This window comes from Saccoglossus kowalevskii, chromosome 7 (genome assembly GCF_978046115.1).
Source record: "Saccoglossus kowalevskii chromosome 7, keSacKowa6.1, whole genome shotgun sequence".
Lineage (NCBI taxonomy): Eukaryota > Metazoa > Hemichordata > Enteropneusta > Harrimaniidae > Saccoglossus > Saccoglossus kowalevskii.
Window position 1 is genome coordinate 24,518,772 of NC_140647.1, and position 23,969 is coordinate 24,542,740.

Genomic DNA, 23,969 nt, shown 5'->3' on the forward strand with positions numbered 1-23,969 from the left:
AGGCTGCCTATCAGTTTCAGTGTGCCAACTTTATTACTGTTCGATTACGTTCTTCTTTTGGAGTTTTCACGAACTCGTGAGCTCAAGAGTGTAGTTTTTTACTTCTGTGTGCGAAGCACAAAAAGGGAGTCTCTGCAGTTAGTGTGTCTGTCTGTGTGTGTGTGTGTGTGTGTGTGTGCATGTCTGTGTGTGTGCCTGTTCCACTGATATCTCAAGAACCAAACATTGATTTTTTATGAAACTTGGTGCATAGATGCTCTGGGCCAATGCGCATTTTGATTAGGTTTTGGTCAAAATCCATGCATATTAATTACCTAATTTGCATGATAATTAGCTGATTTTTAGCTGTTCCATGATTGTTCCACTGATATCTAAAGAACCACTCATTGGATTTTGATGAAACTTGGCACATGGATGCACAGACTTGGTTAGTTTTGGGTAAAAATCTGTACAATATTAATTACCTAATTTGCATAATGATTAATCAATTTTTGGCTTTTCCACTGATATCTCAAGTACTAATCATCACATTTCAATAAAACTTGGTACATAGATATCGTAGGACACTGCACAGACCTGATAGTTTTAAGGGTAATATCAGTAAATATTTATTACCTAATTTGCATAATTAATTAATTTTCAGCTTTTGATATTTCAAGTAGTAACCATCACATTTCAATAAAACTTAGTACATAGATGTCATAGGACACTGCACAGACCTGATAGTTTTAGGAGTAATATCAGTAAATATTTATTACCTAATTTGCATAATTAATTAATTTTCAGCTTTTGATATTTCAAATAGTAATCATTACATTTCAATGAAACTTGGTACATAGACACTGCACAGACCTGATAGTTTTTAGGATAATATCAGTACATATTAATTACCTAATTTGCATAATTAATTAATTTTCAGCCTTTGATATTTCAAGTAGTAATCATCACATTTCAATGAAATTTGGTACATAGTTACTTAAGGACTGTGCAGAGACCTGATTAGTTTTGGGGTAAATACATGTATGTGTGCATATTAATCACTTTATTAGCATAATTAGTTAATTTTCAGCTTTTCGCCTGACAACTCAAGTACTGATCATCATATTTCAATGAGACTTGCTACATACTAGATCCTCTAGTACTATGCAAAGACCTGATTAGTTTTAGGGTAAATAATTGTGGATATTAATTACCTAATTCGCATAATTAGTTAATTTTTTCTATGAATGTTCCACTGATATATAAAGAACCACTAATTGGATTTTAATGATCATCATCACATTTCAATGAACCTAGGACTATGCAGAGACCCAATTAGTTTTTGGTAAATATTTAATGCTTATTAATCACATAATTAAAATAATTAATTAAGACTGATATCTCAATTACTGATCATCGCATTTGAATAAAATTTGGTACATAAATGCTCTAGAACAATAGACAGGCTCGATTATTTTTGGGTTGAAATTTGTTCATATTAATTCTCTAATAATAATTCAAAGTTGTTTTTTTTCTAATCACATTTCAATGAAACTTGGTACATAGATATTACATTACGCAAGCCTTATTAGTTTTACACTCAAATCTGTTCATATCAGTTACCTGATTTACATAATTACCGGGTAGTTTTCAGCTATTCCATCAATATCTCAAGTACAAGTAATTTTTAATTAATTTTTAATGTGTCTTTAATACTCTCAGCACACTGGAGTTCTTTCTAAGCTTTCTTTGATTTGTATTGTTCTAAACATTATTTAGTTGACAATAAACGATGTTAGACGAGTTACATACTACGAGACGTTGAGTTATCCATAAGTCTACAAATTGAACCTGCTTGGCGATGCCTGATAAAATACAGCTCAGTCATCAAGCCACACCATTCATGGTCTGTGTGGTATTCTGGGGTGGACCCGTGGCAAAAGCACGCACACACAGTACAATGACAAGACACAAACACGACCAAGGCTTATAGAATACTGACCACATTTTATTGAATTACATTTATTTTATAGCAGCGCATGCCAGATGTACTGGCATACCAGGTGTACATTAATTAGTGTGTACAGATCACTACAGTCTGTAATGTAATTTTGTCTTCTAGATTAAAATTGCCAAGAATCGGAACAGTAACTATTACGCTGCAACGGCTATAGATGATACTGCATTTCAGTATTGTGCGTGGCCAGGCCCGACACAGTTTTGTGATTCAATGGGTTATTTTTGGTGTACCAGCACACAAGCATGCATCAAGGAAGAACTACTTTGTGATCTCGTAGATAATTGTGGTGATAACTCAGATGAAATGAACTGTGGTAAGTAGTATATTAATGGTTGAATAGTCATGTTTTGATATAGATTTAGTTTGTGATCTTGTAGATAATTGTGGTGATAACTCAGATGAAATGAACTGTGGTAAGTAGTATATTAATGGTTGAATGGTCATGTTTTGATATAGATTTAGTTTGTGATCTTGTAGATAATTGTAGTGATAACTCAGATGAAATGAACTGTGGTAAGTAGTATATTAATGGTTGAATAGTCATGTTTTGATATAGATTTAGTTTGTGATCTTGTAGATAATTGTAGTGATAACTCAGATGAAATGAACTGTGGTAAGTAGTATATTAATGGTTGAATAGTCATGTTTTGATATAGATTTAGTTTGTGATCTTGTAGATAATTGTGGTGATAACTCAGATGAAATGAACTGTGGTAAGTAGTATATTAATGGTTGAATAGTCATGTTTTGATATAGATTTAGTTTGTGATCTTGTAGATAATTGTGGTGATAACTTAGATGAAATGAACTGTGGTAAGTAGTATATTAATGGTTGAATAGTCATGTTTTGATATAGATTTAGTTTGTGATCTTGTAGATAATTGTGGTGATAACTCAGATGAAATGAACTGTGGTAAGTAGTATATTAATGGTTGAATAGTCATGTTTTGATATAGATTTAGTTTGTGATCTTGTAGATAATTGTGGTGATAACTCGGATGAAATGAACTGTGGTAAGTAGTATATTAATGGTTGAATAGTCATGTTTTGATATAGATTTAGTTTGTGATCTTGTAGATAATTGTGGTGATAACTCGGATGAAATGAACTGTGGTAAGTAGTATATTAATGGTTGAATAGTCATGTTTTGATATAGATTTAGTTTGTGATCTTGTAGATAATTGTGGTGATAACTCGGATGAAATGAACTGTGGTAAGTAGTATATTAATGGTTGAATAGTCATGTTTTGATATAGATTTAGTTTGTGATCTTGTAGATAATTGTGGTGATAACTCGGATGAAATGAACTGTGGTAAGTAGTATATTAATGGTTGAATAGTCATGTTTTGATATAGATTTAGTTTGTGATCTTGTAGATAATTGTGGTGATAACTCAGATGAAATGAACTGTGGTAAGTAGTATATTAATGGTTGAATAGTCATGTTTTGATATAGATTTAGTTTGTGATCTTGTAGATAATTGTGGTGATAACTCGGATGAAATGAACTGTGGTAAGTAGTATATTAATGGTTGAATAGTCATGTTTTGATATAGATTTAGTTTGTGATCTTGTAGATAATTGTGGTGATAACTCGGATGAAATGAACTGTGGTAAGTAGTATATTAATGGTTGAATAGTCATGTTTTGATATAGACTTAGTTTGTGATCTTGTAGATAATTGTGGTGATAACTCGGATGAAATGAACTGTGGTAAGTAGTATATTAATGGTTGAATAGTCATGTTTTGATATAGATTTAGTTTGTGATCTTGTAGATAATTGTGGTGATAACTCAGATGAAATGAACTGTGGTAAGTAGTATATTAATGGTTGAATAGTCATGTTTTGATATAGATTTAGTTTGTGATCTTGTAGATAATTGTGGTGATAACTCGGATGAAATGAACTGTGGTAAGTAGTATATTAATGGTTGAATAGTCATGTTTTGATATAGATTTAGTTTGTGATCTTGTAGATAATTGTGGTGATAACTCAGATGAAATGAACTGTGGTAAGTAGTATATTAATGGTTGAATAGTCATGTTTTGATATAGATTTAGTTTGTGATCTTGTAGATAATTGTGGTGATAACTCGGATGAAATGAACTGTGGTAAGTAGTATATTAATGGTTGAATAGTCATGTTTTGATATAGATTTAGTTTGTGATCTTGTAGATAATTGTGGTGATAACTCGGATGAAATGAACTGTGGTAAGTAGTATATTAATGGTTGAATAGTCATGTTTTGATATAGACTTAGTTTGTGATCTTGTAGATAATTGTGGTGATAACTCGGATGAAATGAACTGTGGTAAGTAGTATATTAATGGTTGAATAGTCATGTTTTGATATAGATTTAGTTTGTGATCTTGTAGATAATTGTGGTGATAACTCAGATGAAATGAACTGTGGTAAGTAGTATATTAATGGTTGAATAGTCATGTTTTGATATAGATTTAGTTTGTGATCTTGTAGATAATTGTGGTGATAACTCGGATGAAATGAACTGTGGTAAGTAGTATATTAATGGTTGAATAGTCATGTTTTGATATAGATTTAGTTTGTGATCTTGTAGATAATTGTGGTGATAACTCAGATGAAATGAACTGTGGTAAGTAGTATATTAATGGTTGAATAGTCATGTTTTGATATAGATTTAGTTTGTGATCTTGTAGATAATTGTGGTGATAACTCGGATGAAATGAACTGTGGTAAGTAGTATATTAATGGTTGAATAGTCATGTTTTGATACAGATTTAGTTTGTGATCTTGTAGATAATTGTGGTGATAACTCAGATGAAATGAACTGTGGTAAGTAGTATATTAATGGTTGAATAGTCATGTTTTGATATAGATTTAGTTTGTGATCTTGTAGATAATTGTGGTGATAACTCGGATGAAATGAACTGTGGTAAGTAGTATATTAATGGTTGAATAGTCATGTTTTGATATAGATTTAGTTTGTGATCTTGTAGATAATTGTGGTGATAACTCGGATGAAATGAACTGTGGTAAGTAGTATATTAATGGTTGAATAGTCATGTTTTGATATAGATTTAGTTTGTGATCTTGTAGATAATTGTGGTGATAACTCGGATGAAATGAACTGTGGTAAGTAGTATATTAATGGTTGAATAGTCATGTTTTGATATAGATTTAATTTGTGATCTTGTAGATAATTGTGGTGATAACTCAGATGAAATGAACTGTGGTAAGTAGTATATTAATGGTTGAATAGTCATGTTTTGATATAGATTTAGTTTGTGATCTTGTAGATAATTGTGGTGATAACTCAGATGAAATGAACTGTGGTAAGTAGTATATTAATGGTTGAATAGTCATGTTTTGATATAGATTTAGTTTGTGATCTTGTAGATAATTGTGGTGATAACTCGGATGAAATGAACTGTGGTAAGTAGTATATTAATGGTTGAATAGTCATGTTTTGATATAGATTTAGTTTGTGATCTTGTAGATAATTGTGGTGATAACTCGGATGAAATGAACTGTGGTAAGTAGTATATTAATGGTTGAATAGTCATGTTTTGATATAGACTTAGTTTGTGATCTTGTAGATAATTGTGGTGATAACTCGGATGAAATGAACTGTGGTAAGTAGTATATTAATGGTTGAATAGTCATGTTTTGATATAGATTTAGTTTGTGATCTTGTAGATAATTGTAGTGATAACTCGGATGAAATGAACTGTGGTAAGTAGTATATTAATGGTTGAATAGTCATGTTTTGATATAGATTTAGTTTGTGATCTTGTAGATAATTGTGGTGATAACTCGGATGAAATGAACTGTGGTAAGTAGTATATTAATGGTTGAATAGTCATGTTTTGATATAGATTTAGTTTGTGATCTTGTAGATAATTGTGGTGATAACTCAGATGAAATGAACTGTGGTAAGTAGTATATTAATGGTTGAATAGTCATGTTTTGATATAGATTTAGTTTGTGATCTTGTAGATAATTGTGGTGATAACTCGGATGAAATGAACTGTGGTAAGTAGTATATTAATGGTTGAATAGTCATGTTTTAATATAGATTTAGTTTGTGATCTTGTAGATAATTGTGGTGATAACTCGGATGAAATGAACTGTGGTAAGTAGTATATTAATGGTTGAATAGTCATGTTTTAATATAGATTTAGTTTGTGATCTTGTAGATAATTGTGGTGATAACTCAGATGAAATGAACTGTGGTAAGTAGTATATTAATGGTTGAATAGTCATGTTTTGATATAGATTTAGTTTGTGATCTTGTAGATAATTGTGGTGATAACTCGGATGAAATGAACTGTGGTAAGTAGTATATTAATGGTTGAATAGTCATGTTTTAATATAGATTTAGTTTGTGATCTTGTAGATAATTGTGGTGATAACTCAGATGAAATGAACTGTGGTAAGTAGTATATTAATGGTTGAATGGTCATGTTTTGATATAGATTTAGTTTGTGATCTTGTAGATAATTGTAGTGATAACTCAGATGAAATGAACTGTGGTAAGTAGTATATTAATGGTTGAATAGTCATGTTTTGATATAGATTTAGTTTGTGATCTTGTAGATAATTGTGGTGATAACTCAGATGAAATGAACTGTGGTAAGTAGTATATTAATGGTTGAATAGTCATGTTTTGATATAGATTTAGTTTGTGATCTTGTAGATAATTGTGGTGATAACTCAGATGAAATGAACTGTGGTAAGTAGTATATTAATGGTTGAATAGTCATGTTTTGATATAGATTTAGTTTGTGATCTTGTAGATAATTGTGGTGATAACGCAGATGAAATGAACTGTGGTAAGTAGTATATTAATGGTTGAATAGTCATGTTTTGATATAGATTTAGTTTGTGATCTTGTAGATAATTGTAGTGATAACTCAGATGAAATGAACTGTGGTAAGTAGTATATTAATGGTTGAATAGTCATGTTTTGATATAGATTTAGTTTGTGATCTTGTAGATAATTGTGGTGATAACTCAGATGAAATGAACTGTGGTAAGTAGTATATTAATGGTTGAATAGTCATGTTTTGATATAGATTTAGTTTGTGATCTTGTAGATAATTGTGGTGATAACTCGGATGAAATGAACTGTGGTAAGTAGTATATTAATGGTTGAATAGTCATGTTTTGATATAGATTTAGTTTGTGATCTTGTAGATAATTGTGGTGATAACTCGGATGAAATGAACTGTGGTAAGTAGTATATTAATGGTTGAATAGTCATGTTTTGATATAGATTTAGTTTGTGATCTTGTAGATAATTGTGGTGATAACTCGGATGAAATGAACTGTGGTAAGTAGTATATTAATGGTTGAATAGTCATGTTTTGATATAGACTTAGTTTGTGATCTTGTAGATAATTGTGGTGATAACTCGGATGAAATGAACTGTGGTAAGTAGTATATTAATGGTTGAATAGTCATGTTTTGATATAGATTTAGTTTGTGATCTTGTAGATAATTGTGGTGATAACTCGGATGAAATGAACTGTGGTAAGTAGTATATTAATGGTTGAATAGTCATGTTTTGATATAGATTTAGTTTGTGATCTTGTAGATAATTGTGGTGATAACTCGGATGAAATGAACTGTGGTAAGTAGTATATTAATGGTTGAATAGTCATGTTTTGATATAGATTTAGTTTGTGATCTTGTAGATAATTGTGGTGATAACTCGGATGAAATGAACTGTGGTAAGTAGTATATTAATGGTTGAATAGTCATGTTTTGATATAGACTTAGTTTGTGATCTTGTAGATAATTGTGGTGATAACTCGGATGAAATGAACTGTGGTAAGTAGTATATTAATGGTTGAATAGTCATGTTTTGATATAGATTTAGTTTGTGATCTTGTAGATAATTGTGGTGATAACTCGGATGAAATGAACTGTGGTAAGTAGTATATTAATGGTTGAATAGTCATGTTTTGATATAGATTTAGTTTGTGATCTTGTAGATAATTGTAGTGATAACTCGGATGAAATGAACTGTGGTAAGTAGTATATTAATGGTTGAATATTCATGTTTTGATATAGACTTAGTTTGTGATCTTGTATATAATTGTGGTGGTAACTCAGATGAAATGAACTGTGGTAAGTAGTATATTAATGGTTGAATAGTCATGTTTTGATATAGATTTAGTTTGTGATCTTGTAGATAATTGTGGTGATAACTCGGATGAAATGAACTGTGGTAAGTAGTATATTAATGGTTGAATAGTCATGTTTTGATATAGATTTAGTTTGTGATCTTGTAGATAATTGTGGTGATAACTCAGATGAAATGAACTGTGGTAAGTAGTATATTAATGGTTGAATGGTCATGTTTTGATATAGATTTAGTTTGTGATCTTGTAGATAATTGTGGTGATAACTCAGATGAAATGAACTGTGGTAAGTAGTATATTAATGGTTGAATAGTCATGTTTTGATATAGATTTAGTTTGTGATCTTGTAGATAATTGTGGTGATAACTCGGATGAAATGAACTGTGGTAAGTAGTATATTAATGGTTGAATAGTCATGTTTTGATATAGATTTAGTTTGTGATCTTGTAGATAATTGTGGTGATAACTCAGATGAAATGAACTGTGGTAAGTAGTATATTAATGGTTGAATAGTCATGTTTTGATATAGATTTAGTTTGTGATCTTGTAGATAATTGTGGTGATAACTCAGATGAAATGAACTGTGGTAAGTAGTATATTAATGGTTGAATAGTCATGTTTTGATATAGATTTAGTTTGTGATCTTGTAGATAATTGTGGTGATAACTCAGATGAAATGAACTGTGGTAAGTAGTATATTAATGGTTCAATAGTCATGTTTTGATATAGATTTAGTTTGTGATCTTGTAGATAATTGTAGTGATAACTCAGATGAAATGAACTGTGGTAAGTAGTATATTAATGGTTGAATAGTCATGTTTTGATATAGATTTAGTTTGTGATCTTGTAGATAATTGTAGTGATAACTCAGATGAAATGAACTGTGGTAAGTAGTATATTAATGGTTGAATAGTCATGTTTTGATATAGACTTAGTTTGTGATCTTGTATATAATTGTGGTGGTAACTCAGATGAAATGAACTATATAATGGTAAGTTTTATAAGGTGCTTCCTTTGATAGCATTACTTACACATATGTAGCTGCAAGGATCCAGTCACACATATATCCAACAAACATGAACAGTATAAGGATAAAGGAAAAACTCCTAAATGTAACACAACTACCCATATTAACATATGCAGGTGAGATATGGGGCATTTTCCAAAATCATTGGGACAAAACAGCAACAGAAAAATATCATCTACGTGTTTGTCGTCAAATTCTTAACATTGGCAACAGAGCGAGCAAAATTGGATGCAGAATGGAACTGGGAAGAGAGCCACTGATAAGCAGAATATACTGCTCAGCAATTAACTATTACAAACACCTCAAAGCGATAGACAATGACAATTTAGCTTTTTATGCTATAAAAGACATAGAAAACAATACTTACACAGAAGCATAGTTGACTACCTTAGAACGAAACTTGAAACTTTACAACAAAAACAATGTCACAGATTTCACAAAACAAAAACTAAATAATTCAATTAGACAATATTACATTAACAAATGGAATATAGACAGCAAAAGGGAAAGTGCCAAATTACGCACATACAGGACATTCATAAAATACATAAAAGTGATGAACAACCCACAACATGTCAAAACAATAGCTCAATTTAGATTAAGTTGCCATAAACTTGCCATCAAAAAAGGTCGTTATACAAAATCAAAAACACCAGTGGAAAACAGGTTATGCTCCCATTGTAACAAAGTTGAAAATGAAAGTTGAAAACATCATATAATACATTGTAAATTGTACACAAAACAAAGAGACGCAATGTTTCACACTATCAACAGTGTAAATGCAAATTTCCTGAATTTGGATAAAGAAAAACAATTTAAACATATCTTACAATCAAAAGATAAAGATACTATTATAGCCCTTTATGTGTACTTGAGTAACAGTAAATGAATAAACAAAAGAATACACTCAGTCACACTTATTTAACTTTTTATTTACTCAACTTTCACCTACTTACTTTTTTAGTTATTCATTATTAACTTTATTACATTTTAAACACCAAATTAGAAATGTAAAATTTTCTACACGGTTGTAATAAAGCTTTAATATCTATCTTATCTTATCATATTTGTATACTGATTAAGAAGTTATTATTTTGTTTTTACTTAGATGATTTCATGCAATGTAATTTTGAGAATGGTTTGTGTAACTGGACTCAAGCTACTGACACTGATGAATTAGATTGGATTCGCATTAATGGACCAACACCTAGTGGTTACTCTGGACCTATATACGACCACACATACTCAAATGACTCAGGTAAGTCAGTCTTATGATGATCTAACTTGTTCACCACAACATTACTGTACATATTTCAGTTTCATTGTAAACTATCCCATTTTCTCATTACTATAATGCTGTACTATAACAGTCTTCATTAATCAACATAATTATTTTTCATAGGGAATTATATGTACCTTGACCCAGGCAAGAATCAATATGGTTATACAGCGCAACTTATTAGCCCTATATTTTCAAGTACAGAGTGCACTGTGAGTATTATCATTGTTTCGTCATCTTGATGTAGAATAAAATTTTTAGCTTTTTCTCCACTTACTGATTTACACAATTCCAACCACTGTCTTTACCATCTCAATAACATGTTGTTTTTGACTTGTGAGTGTGCATTACAGACAGCTTAAAGGTTGGAAAGATTATGAAATCATAAATTGATATTGCTGGAGCAGATCGCTATATGATACAAATATTTTGGATTACTAAACTCATCAACAGACTCGATTATATCGCAACCTGATAAACTAACTAGACAAGATATTGATATTGTTATTCATGGTTAACACCATTTTCAGATGCGATTCTTTTACCATATGTATGGTAAAAACATGGGAAGTTTAAACATCTACACTCGTATTTATAGCAATACAAACCAAGGACAAACTCGTGTGTGGCAACAGATAGGTGAGAATGGTGCATTCTGGGATAGAGGAACAATCACGTTTGGTGTAAACAATGATTTTCAGGTATAAACAAAAAATGTTTGGAATAATACATAATGTCTGTTTTTATTTACACCGTACATTGGCTTATTTGTATGTGTACATTATTTATTAGGGTTGTGTTAAATTTCAAATACAGGTACAGAGAAAATTGTTGCTATTCCTCTGCATTCAGGACTCATTTAAAAAAAAAACTGCCCACACAATCATTGATGATCTCTGTTTCAATAGTTCTAATTCTGATTATTTTATCAACAAAATTTAAGTTAAACATTTAACACCATTGATAACAACTAATAATTTTTTTATTAGTTTGTTATTAATTTTGCTTCTATTTGTTTTTAATTAGCAATATTTTTAATCATATTAGTTTTACTTTTTCTTCATCTTATGTACGGTTCCATAAAATTTCATGATGTTTAAACAGGTTGTGATTGAAGGTGTTGCAGGTGATTATGACTATGGCTATATTGGTTTAGATGACTTTACTTTCACATCCACTTGTGAATTCAGTTCAAATGGTAAGTTAATCTATTTTGAATGGGATGGGTGTATAATTTTAATCACTATTAATTTCACTATTTGTTTAATTTTGATATTTGTTTAAGTTAGACAAAGTGGGTCTTATGACTACTAGTCAGTTGCACAGTATTTCCGGGGATTATGGGTAGAAGCTTGAATTTCTCACATTTCCAGCAAAAGACGCAGGCTGAAAATTTGGTTACTGCACAAGCTATCAGGCAGTACAATATCATATATGATCTTTGGTGGCCCTGGACCTCAAGGATGCATACCGACATATCCCAATGCACCCAGCAAGCCAAACTCTGCTGAGGTTTGTCTAGAAAAAACGACATGCCAATTTGAGTTCTTTCATTCAGTCTTTGTAAGTAATTAGAGTGATGCCATAAACAAATACTGTAATTGAATAATTGCTTTTTAATTCTGCAGAAAGTCTTCCACCTGCACCACCGACAACACCTCCGCCATTCCTCCCATCCACAACTCTCCATCCAGTCTGTAAAACCGGAGAATTTTACTGTACCGCAGATAATGTATGTATTGCTCCACAGCGTGTTTGTAATTTTCGTAGTGATTGTTCTGATGGGGAAGAGGAAACAAAGCGATGTAGTAAGATCATAATATTTTTTTATTTACTAGTCCACTCCTGTCATTCCTTACCAAAGTATAATTTAAATCCCTGGCTTTGGTTGAATTCTATAAATTACTGAAGGAGGTGTTGAGTATACACTCATCTGTATTTAAATTTCAAATGATGATTTTATTTAAAGTATACTGATATTGTACTTCATCTCAAAAAGTGTTTATTACACATATTTGTATTACCAAAAAACAATCAATGATAAAACTGAAATTGTATTTGTAATGAGTAGTAAAACCTGTTTCATATTCAGAAACTATATAAGTATGGTTTGGTGTAAATGCTTTACATCATGTGCTTTTTCCAGTGTGTGTTGACTGCCAACCATTGGCCATTTGTTTCAATTAATGCTGTTCCAGAGCAATTTCTCAATATGCATGGACATATACAAGATGACTGAATGTCTGTCATTTTAATGTTAAAAAATCCTCATAATCAAGCATCAGCTTTTGGTTTCATGGCTCTGACATGTTTATGTTATAACTATTTTACTATTATAATATAGTATATATCTTAAATTTGATAACTGTCCCATGCAATGCCCAATGAAATTGTTTCATATTATTAGAAATGAATTCTTATTACAGTGAACACAGCTTGTGATTTTGAAGATGACATGTGTGGATGGAACGGTGCATATACTGGGTCCCAAAAACAAGGAGACAAACCTCTGTTTGTTTGGGACAGACAACAAGGCAATACAGCAGGTCCCAATGATTATAGACCATTAGTGGATCATACGTCAAAAACTGGTGATGGTACATTTGTAGGTACACGGTCAACAAAGCTTTGAAATACACACAAAAAACAACATTTTAACGCATGTCATCAACCATTTATCAAGCATGCCTGACTGATTTCATTAAAACCTGTTATTAACATCACTCATAGTGGTTTAATTTGCATACCAATACAATCAATTGAATTCGATTGGCCAGTACGAACTTCAGGAGTGGTTGTTGTGTTATGGAATCGCTCAGATATGTACTCCTACTTGTACAATACATCGTGTGCATAATGCCATACAGGTTGTTTTGATGGGATTTCTGTTGACACAGCTAAGCAGTTGGTAAGTTTACATTTTAACAGAGCCAAACTGGAATAGCATATTTGACATGAGAATCTCATTTACATGATTTGGTAATATCAGGGCTCAGTCCTAATGCAGTTTAGCCTCAAAGCTTATTGGAGTCAAGTCAAACTTAGCTTGAGCAGAACACACAGCCATTTATTCTGACTTAAAGGCCCAATTCACTTGCCCTGGGCAAGTGTGAATTGGAGGTGTGGCTATTTTAATGCATGGTGTTAATCACTTGCGTAGCCTATGACGCATCCTGTTTCAGCGGTCCAACGTCACGTGACTTTGATTGACAGTAGTAATTATTCAAGATTAGTCGCGCATCCCTTTCCCCGGTTCATGTTTTTTACTTTTATCCGCCAAAATCTCAGCTCGTACACAATTTATTGTCATAAATATTACACACAGTCACTGCTGTGATATTCATAGTCACATGCATCCACTTTGGCACGACATAATCGACCTGTAAGTTCGAGAAAACACGTTTTTACCGGAGCTTGGCTGGAGCTGTTTACTACAGCGTGACAAGCAAGGAAATAATCCCTATTGTTTAGGAGCGTATTTATAGTATACCTGGGCCTTTAAGCTGTTGAGTTCCAATTAAATGTTGTTGTGTAAACAAAGTAATAGATTGATTTTACTGAAAGTTTGGCCCTGTTGTATAATCATTCATACTTACGTTTATTGGTAGTTATATCAGAATTAATCTCAACTAATTGGCTGCTGTCAGGGGACTAAATAATATTAAAATATTAAGTAAAATATTTGGAAGACAATAAAATATATAAAAATACATTTTAATTAATATTTACTTGTAATTGAATTCCAACCACCATGTTACTGATATTATATGTGATGCATGTATATTTCTTTGTGTACATTTCAAAGGATTTTACCTCTTTGCTGATAACTCACCTGGTAGCAGTAAGGATACCACTGACATTTATACTCCCTGGATCGGACAGACTGGTCCAAATTGTTATCTAGAATTCTGGTTTCACATGGCCGGTACAAATGAAGGATCTTTACAAGTTTTCACTCAGTTTGGAGATGATATGAATTTGAAGTATACACTGAGTGATAATAATGGTGATGAATGGAAACAAGCATTGGTTTTTATTGGAACAGAACAAAATATCAAAGTAAAGAAAAAGTTTGTTCTCTGTTATTAGTTATGAGTCTGACACATGCCTAAATATGACTGAACACATACCATACATAATTATTGATTTTTCAATTTGCCAAAACTTGAAGTGCACACTTTTTGCATGTGTACTGTAGTAGTACAATGTATGAGAAATCCAATGAGATGAGAAATCCAAGTTTTTGCAAAAAGTTCAAAATCTTACTAAATTCAACAAGCTCAATTGCAATTTTTCTGCAAGTATACAAACTAGTGCAAATATTTGGATAAATCACAGAGGAACTGATGAATATACACAAAGTTATTGCTTAGTTATTGTTTATAAGATTACTGACAATCAACATAGAAGCTTCAGACACAAGGTACAATAATGTACATCGTTTGTATTAAAGTCATTACTTACTGACACTGACAGACAGGTGCATATCATTCTAAAAGTAATATGCTTTTCCCTCTTCAAATAGATATTGATAAGGGCATCTCGTGGTACCAGTTATGCTGGTGATACATGTATTGACGATATCGTGTTTGAAGAATGCGCTCCTCCAAGTATGTTAAGTGTAATATTATGTTGAATTTGAATTATTAAATAGATCATGTCTATTTTACCGCGCATATATGTATTTTAATCCACTCGTATATTGCAATTAATTGTTGTGAGATGTACCGAATACTAATTGACAGTGGTAAATCTCATTTGAGCATTGAACTAACTTAAATTCTAATTGATTTTAGCTTTTACTGGTAATGACTGTACTAATGAGGAGTTCCGCTGTGCTAATGGTTTCTGTATTGATAAGAAGAAAGTGTGTAATTTTGTTGATGATTGTATGGATAATTCTGATGAAGATCATTGTGGTAATCTTTATTATATATACAAGTCAATAATTCACCATCATGTTATGTGTGTGCACATTTATCACCTGTCCATTGAATATAATTTGTTTACAACAGCAATTGTTTTTTTTTTACTGTATATTAATTGCTTTTCGCTGCCAATTTGTTATTATATGTGATTTACATTTTGCAATAGACAATTTGATCGGCCGATGTGATTTTGAGTTTGATTTCTGTGATTGGAAGCAAGAATATGATGACCAGTTTGATTGGATGTTTTATGAAGGTTCCACATCAACATATAAAACTGGACCAATTACTGACCACACAATAAGAAGTCCAGAAGGTATGTAAGAAACTGTACACTTGCTTCTATATGTTATATTGTAGCAACAGAATTCTACGTCACCAATACATGTATAAATCTTTAGTTGTGAGGGGACAAAGAACTGTGCAATAATGAATCTTCTAATTTTCTCTGTAGGGCAGTATATGTACATCGAGGGTTCCTACCCACAGTTGGAATTTGATAAAGCAAGATTAGCTAGTCCATCTATCAGAGGAAATAGTAAAGAGTGTAGGGTAAGTAACCTGGTGGTATAGTGGGTTAAGCTTGCAGTGGCTTGACATGGTGAATTTGATGCCTTGATTATTTGTATGCCTTTAAACTATGTCTAGAATGTATATATCTCTAACTGGAGACAATCTGAAAACTACTTGCTTGAATAGAAAAATACACAAACCAAATATTGCATTTATTACCGGTATATGCTGAATCATTATAGATGACTACTACATAGCATAATTCAAAGGAACTATTAACTATCACTCATGACTGTAATATGTATTAGCTTATTTTATCAGTCAAAATAAATTAGATCTAATAAGTTTGGTGGTTTATGCTTTTAGATAAGTCTGTGGTATCACATGTATGGGGAAGGAGTTGGTTCATTAGTGGTTTTTCTCAGGACATCTTATCTGAATGGTGACAGTGGTTTACAAGTATTGCATAATATTACAGGAGATCAGGGTGATTACTGGTGGCCACTTGATGTAACTATTGAAAGTAGATCAGATTTTAAGGTATGTTTTATCTACCCAGGGTAATGTGTGATACAATGTAATGTGACATTTATGTAATGTGACATGTGTGATACAAGGTAATGTGACACTTATGTAATGTGACATGTGTGATACAAGGTAATGTGACATGTGATACAAGGTAATGTGACACTTATGTAATGTGACGTGTGTGATACATGGTAATGTGACGTGTAATACAAGGTAATGTGACATGTGATACAGGGCAATGTAACATGTGTGATACAAGGTAATTTGACATGTGTGATACAAGGTAATGTGACATGTGTGATACAAGGTAATGTGACATTTATGTAATGTGGCATGTGGGATACAAGGTAATGTGACATGTGTGATACAAGGTAATGTGACATTTATGTAATGTGACATGTGATACAAGGTAATGTGACATGTGATACAAGGTAATGTGACATTTATGTAATGTGGCATGTGTGATACAAGGTAATGTTTACATGTGATACAAGGTAATGTGACATTTATGTAATGTGACATGTGTGATACAAGGTAATGTGACATGTGATACAAGGTAATGTGACATTTATGTAATGTGGCATGTGTGATACAAGGTAATGTGACATGTGATACAAGTTAATGTGACATGTGTGATACATGGTAATGTGACGTGTGATACAAGGTAATGTGACATGTGATACAGGGCAATGTGACATGTGTGATACAAGGTAATTTGACATGTGTGATATACAGGTGATGTGACATTTATGTTACAGGGTAATGTGACATGTGATACAAGGTGATGTGACATGTGATACAAGGTGATGTGACATTTATGTTACAGGGTAATGTGACATGTGATACAAGGTGATGTGACATTTATGTTACGGGGTAATGTGACATGTGATACAGGTTAATGTGACATGTGTGATACAATGTTATTTGACATGTGATACATGGTAATGAGATATTTATGATACAATGTATTGCGACATGTATATGATACAGGGTAATGTGACATGTGTAATACAGGGTACTTCATGTAACATGTATGATACAGGGTAATGTAAATAATGGTAATGACATTCATTTTACTTGGTGAATTACTAATTCACACTATCTTGTTTTCTTCTGTTTATATATTTCTGTATTTCATATCTAAGAAATCATATAATTATTATGTGTCATGTATTATAGATTGTATTGGAGGCTATGATTGGTTCACACTATGCTGGTGATATTGCGGTAGATGATGTCAGTTTTAGTGGTGAATGTATCGGTGGTGGCAGCATTCCTGGCGAAATGACAGAAATTCCATTACCAACATGTGATGAAGATGAAAGAATGTTGTCTTGTGAAGATAATTTAGGTTGTTTTTATAGTTGGCAAAGATGTAATTTCATTGCAGACTGTCAAGACAGCTCAGATGAAAACAATTGTGGTAAGTTTGTATAAAAGATCACTTTTAACTGTATACATGTATTTATAACAAGCCATGCATGGCACAGTCCTCGTTAGTTGTCAAATTTAAGATATATAGTTTTGTTTATAGTAATATAGCTGGAATATATAAGTGTCAGGAATATGATGATTGTTTAACATAAAAATGATTGACATTAGTATCTGATCGTCAAACAAGTTTTGAGAGATTTTGCTCTGAAAGAGCATTTAATTAAAACAAAATCAGCCATTTTGAATACATGTATAATTAATATATAAAATTTGAACATAATCAGTCAAAGCATGTCAGAGATATGGCTCTAGAAGACATTAAAACAAAATGGCCGCTAGTCAGTCATTCTGAATCCGATCTGAAAAATAAAATAACGTGCACCAGGAACCTGTAATGTCTAATGTATGTACCAAGTTTGAACAAAATCCATTCATAAATGCCAGAAATGCTTGATATTTGATGATTTTTTAGCACAAAAATGGCCACCATTCTGCCATTTATTAAAAGGATTGTCAAACCAATATATTTGTATATCTATGACATGATGTATAATGAATATTTAAAATTTGAACATAATCAGTCAAAGCAAGTCAGAGATATAGCACTAGAACCACATTCACTAAAACAAAATGGCCGTTTGTCAGCCATTCTGAATCCGATCTAAAAAACGATGTGCATCAAGGTCCTATAATGTCCAACGTATATACCAAGTTTGAACAAAAACCATATGTAAACAGCTGAGAAATGCTTGATTTTGATGATTTTTTAGCACAAAAATGGCCGCCATTCGGCCATCTTGAATTAGATTGGAAACAGGACTAATAAGCAGGCCTTGTATAACTAAATATTAATAGCTTGTACTCCCTCAAACATGTTCAAACTTTATGTAAGTTACAATTAGTCAATGTATTTTGTGGCAGTATGTCAGTTTGAATAAAAATGTGACAAAATGGAGCATGTCTCTTGTACAGTTAAATACTATATAAAACCGAATGCCATTTTTGTTGTCTTCATGAACTATATTAATCTATAAAATGTCTGCAAACTAAACAACTTTCACAGTCTATTTAATATAATCATATAATTTGTAAATGTTGTCCTCTTTCAAAAATTAATTTTCAAAGGAACTTCATGCAACTTTGAATCTGGTTCATGTGGCTGGCACAATTCTCTAGCTGACCAATTTGATTGGATGGTGGGACAAGGGCCGACCACAACTCGGTATACTGGGCCATCTACTGATCACACACTGGGAAATGAACAAGGTAAATGTATGCATTAATAGTACTGTTGTTGGTGGCATAGAAATAACCACATACAAATTTCTGAAACGATGAGTGTATGAAGAAAAATTTAAATATTCCAAGAATATAAAATATGAGTGACAAACAATCCAGTGGAACAAAACAACTGTCATATATAAGGGAGACTTACAGTACACTCTGGCATTCCTGAGGTATTGGGGTTTGTAGTTAATTGTGGGTCGCAGTTAGAGACAACACCAAATAATGTACTTCGGAATGGAGATAGAAACTGCAGCGAATGTATTCTGTCTTTTGGTGAAACTCGTAAATTTTCTCAGCGGGTGAAACAGGTAAATGAAAGTCAGCACTTGTGCACAGATACTTCAAGAGAGCCTAGTACCTGCATGGACCACCTGGCCAGTCTGCATGCAGAGTTTGGTGGACCATCCTTGACTCCTACCAACAGTGTCCATTTTGACTTACTCTTCAGGGGCTAGTTAGGGGCACACATAATAGATCTCCAGACACAGGGCAGCCTCTGGAACACCAGTCAGTTAGCCTGAAACAGCAACTGGAAGGATTCGAATGCAGTTGAGTTGGCCCACTTAAACTTTCTGTCACACAATTGGAAGGCAAACATGTATTAGTGAGTTGCCACAACAGTGACATACTCAACCAAGGAGGGGGCACAAGGTCATGACTCTTGAACAGTTTTGCAGAGAAAATTCTCGACTGGTGAGCAATGCACAACATCACCATGGACTGCAGGCAAAATGGGGAGATCCACAACACCACAGTCAACACATTATCCCTGGACATTCTGAACATGGAGTGGTAGATTTCTCTTCAGATTGCCACGGAACTGTTCAATCTTTGGCAAGACTTTCATTCCCTCAAGATCATTCAGTTATGCCTCTGCTTGACCATTTTCATGGCATGCAATTTCTAGCTATTCTCTAAGACAATGATGGTTGTTACCATTAAGTCATCAATTCACTGTTTTCTACCCAACTAAACGTGGCATATTAATCTTCTTGTGGTTATGATCTAATGAATATTACTTTATATTTCAACAGGTCATTATATGTATATAAATACTAATGAACAGTTTGCTAATGCAAAAGCACATCTACAAACTCTCCCATACTCACACAGCCATGAAGACTGTCAGCTGAAATTCTGGTACCATATGTATGGTAAAATTGATGGAGAAAGCTCACTGTCAGTATTTGTCAAATATGGCAATCATCAAACCAAGGAGCTATGGTATTTAGAAGGTAACCAAGGTGATGAGTGGCATGAGGGTACAGCTCTGATTGGACGATATGATGAGTTTTCCATTAGCTTTGAAGGAAAGCGTGGTTCAAACCAATTTGGTGACATCGCTATTGATGATCTTCAATTTGAGAATTGCGCGGATGGTGAGAAAAGTTATATTAATGTTTATAGCAATTATTAACTACTTACTCTTTTAGGTCCATGCCCCTACAATTGGGCTGCAGATCTGACACTGCTCTAATTAATACAGTATAGACATAACAAGTCTTGGTCTAGTTGAGTTCAAACCCTATATATTGGTGTAAATCGCATGGAATCAAATTATAACAACTGGTTCTGGTCATTTTCAAACCTTGGTTCAGTTGACCAGTTTGGATATCACATATATATTGGTATAAATTGCATTGAATTGGTCATCAAATTAGAATAACTGGTTCTGGTCATTTTCAAGTCTTGGTTCAGTTGACCAGTTTGGATATCACATATATATTGGTGTAAATCGCATGGAATCAAATTATAATAACTGGTTCTGGTCATTTTCAAGCCTTGGTTCAGTTGACCAGTTTTGATATCACATATATATATATATTGGTGTAAATTGCATTGAACTGGTCATCAAATTAGAATAACTGGTTCTGGTCATTTTCAAACCTTGGTTCAGTTGACCAGTTTGGATATTACATATATATTGGTGTAAATTGCATTGAATTTGTCATCAAATTAGAATAACTGGTTCTGGTAATTTTCAAGCCTTGGTTCAGTTGACCAGTTTGGATATCACATATATATTTGTGCAAATTGCATTGAATTGGTCTTCAAATTAGAATAACTGGTTCTGATCATTTTCAAGCCTTGGTTCAGTTGACCAGTTGTATTCATAGGTGGAAACCAAATTAAACTGGTCATCAAATTGAAACAACTGCTGGTCATGACCATTTCCAGTTTGGATATCAAACGCAATGTATTAATTGGATTTGTCAATTTAGGTTACAACTGAATCATGTATTCACAATAGTCACCATTGCATTCTCTTCCATTACAGTTAATTATGTGAGACCTTGTGATGAAACAACAGAGTTTGAATGTCAAGTTGAAAGTCGTTGTCTGTTATTAAATAAATACTGCGATTATAAACCAGATTGTCAGGATGGATCAGATGAAGTTGCTTGTGGTAAATAAACCTTCTGACTAAAGTATGATATATTTATTGCTGGTTTCAAGACCGACTAAAATGTTTTGATATGTATATTGTTTTAATGGTTTTAATTTTGTTTGCAATAATATTATTAATTATTGTACTACCGTATATTCAATGTTCTGTATAAAGAGGATTTTGACCATTAGTTTATTATTTTTGTATTTAAGTTGTGAAACCCGGAGATTGCCACTTTGATTATGACAAACCATACTGTGACTATGAACAATTGGATGATGATGATTTTGATTGGATAGCAGGAATTACGACACCTAGTGATTTTAGTGGTCCTGATTTTGATCACACTGCGGCAAATACATCTGGAAATAGTAAGTAAACTGTGTGTTTTTTCAGTCCTGTTTGGATGCAATCAATCTCCAACTGTATCTCAAACAAGCATGGGCATTCTGGAACCGGACCTCAGTCGTGTATGAATGAATTTCATTCAAACTTGGTACACACATTGGACATTATATGGCATTGATGCACTTCATTTTGTTAGATAAGATTCAAAATGGCCAGCAGGTGGCCATTGATATGCACAAGTCTCTTTGAAAATGAGTGAAATTGCAGCCGTTCTGACCACTTTTGTTTTTGCCCAATCTATACTTGTCGGCGCCACTTGATTGACGCGTGCTTGGTTTGGGATTACTATTTTATAGGGGTTGTTGGCATGGTGAAAAATTGCAAGTATTATCTAGCGTGCGTATACAGCAACCATTCTTTATTTTTTATAGTTATAATGTAATTATTTTCAGTAATTTTAAAAGTTGGGTGTTGCTTAAATTTGTCGAAAAATGTCAACCCCTCGCTCATTTTAGTCAATTGTCCCTGTTACAAAAATGGACTAGACATAATAACGGTCGTCATACCCTCATCATTTTCAAACTGCAGTTGAAAAAGTGATTCCCTCAAGGAAGGCATTTTTGATTTGACAAAGCTTTATAATCAAGTTTTCCCTCCGTGTATCTTAGATGTACTCTCCCACCTTCGTATAAAATCTGAATTTGATACATAATGTACCAGTAATGTTAAAACAACTTAAAGTTTGGCTCAAAACTGTCACGAAACTGCAGTGTGTCCAATGCTAAGGAACTCTACTATGAGCCTTCCCGCCAACGACGAGTTCATTAATACCTGGCTTACTGAACACTCGGGAGTTGTTTTGTAAATTGCGCTATGTCAGGTGGACTCAGATGGTTATAACAATTTAAAAATAACACTTTGAATGCACATACAACCTGTTAATGTATGGTAACCAATGCGTGTCGTTTTGAAAACAGCGTTTTACCCACATCTAGCAAGATAATGGAATGATCCCAACTGTGGGCGTCCCAATACAGCGGCGCCATCAAGTCTAGATTGAAAAAGACCCAAGTGTTTTGCAAAGGTCCAAGATATATTGCTAACTGACTGTCCGAATAATTCTAAGAACTACTGTAAAATATATTATAAAAAAGTCTGGTGATACCAGTTATCCATTTTTCATTGTGCTAGGTGGCAGATATTCAGACTTATGGGTCTGTTTCTGATTATGAATGTTTCCTGATCTTGGTATGATTCATTGATGATTGAATATTGAGTTTTCAGTGACTTATTTTCATATTTCAGATTTTTGGAAGAAAAGAGGTATAACAGTCATTTTTAGGTTCGTTGTCATTATAGATGACAGAGCGAAGCTTTCATATTAGGTGATTGTCCATCATCTGTCAACAGTTACATTTTTGACTTCTTCTTGGAAACTACCTACTCAATTGCTTTAATACTTTGTATGTAGGTACCTTGGTTGGACCTCTGTCAGATTTGTTTATTTCGAGACAATATCTTTTAATTCTCTATTATTGGCAAATACTTTTGTCATTTTTGGTAAAAATGCTATTTTCGTCTTGTTCTTGAAAACAACCAGCTCAATTGCTTTGATACTTGGTATCAAATTGAGCTGGCAGTTTTCAAGAAGATGTTTTATGGGTTTACATTGCTACTACTCTTGTAGGAAAGAGGAGCTATTTCAACCACCATCAATTTTGTTTGCTTATATTCACGCAGGTAATTTCCTGTATGTTGATAGTTCAGCTCAAGAGGAAGGTCAGATTGCACGTATTGCCACACCAATGGTATTCCCAGCAAGCATTAATAAATGTACACTTAGATTCTGGTATCACATGTTCTCTGATGTAACCAATACTATTGGCATTTTACGAGTAAGTCAATCTTTATTATGTCTTACAAAAGCACCTTAGTTTTGTTGGTGGTTCGATGTATTTTCTTTATTACTATCTTAGTGCGCAAGTAAACTAATCACAATATTGTGTGTATTATAGAATATTTAATATAAATTATAAAACAAACTTGAGGTAAGGCCAAAGTAGAAAAAAAATGGGCCAATTTCTAATATAAAATTAGTTTATATTATATA

At 32.8% G+C, this 23,969-nt stretch overlaps 1 protein-coding gene across 1 annotated transcript in view; it reads left to right on the top strand.

Moving 5' to 3' along the window:
* LOC144359182 (MAM and LDL-receptor class A domain-containing protein 1-like) overlaps nucleotides 1-23,969 on the top strand; it is a 62,716-nt gene that overhangs the window by 33,215 nt on the left and 5,532 nt on the right. Inside the window, exons 31-54 of the mRNA XM_085501871.1 lie at nucleotides 2,102-2,312; nucleotides 2,456-2,512; nucleotides 5,656-5,712; nucleotides 6,456-6,512; nucleotides 6,756-6,812; nucleotides 8,056-8,112; nucleotides 8,856-8,912; nucleotides 10,262-10,411; nucleotides 10,556-10,644; nucleotides 10,963-11,133; nucleotides 11,537-11,634; nucleotides 12,065-12,240; nucleotides 12,859-13,041; nucleotides 14,238-14,491; nucleotides 14,958-15,042; nucleotides 15,229-15,351; nucleotides 15,527-15,676; nucleotides 15,815-15,912; nucleotides 16,240-16,413; nucleotides 17,581-17,824; nucleotides 20,157-20,501; nucleotides 21,401-21,529; nucleotides 21,724-21,882; nucleotides 23,600-23,754. Coding sequence (XP_085357997.1) covers nucleotides 2,102-2,312; nucleotides 2,456-2,512; nucleotides 5,656-5,712; nucleotides 6,456-6,512; nucleotides 6,756-6,812; nucleotides 8,056-8,112; nucleotides 8,856-8,912; nucleotides 10,262-10,411; nucleotides 10,556-10,644; nucleotides 10,963-11,133; nucleotides 11,537-11,634; nucleotides 12,065-12,240; nucleotides 12,859-13,041; nucleotides 14,238-14,491; nucleotides 14,958-15,042; nucleotides 15,229-15,351; nucleotides 15,527-15,676; nucleotides 15,815-15,912; nucleotides 16,240-16,413; nucleotides 17,581-17,824; nucleotides 20,157-20,501; nucleotides 21,401-21,529; nucleotides 21,724-21,882; nucleotides 23,600-23,754 — 3,336 coding nt within the window. The remainder of the gene's footprint in view (nucleotides 1-2,101; nucleotides 2,313-2,455; nucleotides 2,513-5,655; nucleotides 5,713-6,455; nucleotides 6,513-6,755; nucleotides 6,813-8,055; nucleotides 8,113-8,855; nucleotides 8,913-10,261; nucleotides 10,412-10,555; nucleotides 10,645-10,962; nucleotides 11,134-11,536; nucleotides 11,635-12,064; nucleotides 12,241-12,858; nucleotides 13,042-14,237; nucleotides 14,492-14,957; nucleotides 15,043-15,228; nucleotides 15,352-15,526; nucleotides 15,677-15,814; nucleotides 15,913-16,239; nucleotides 16,414-17,580; nucleotides 17,825-20,156; nucleotides 20,502-21,400; nucleotides 21,530-21,723; nucleotides 21,883-23,599; nucleotides 23,755-23,969) is intronic.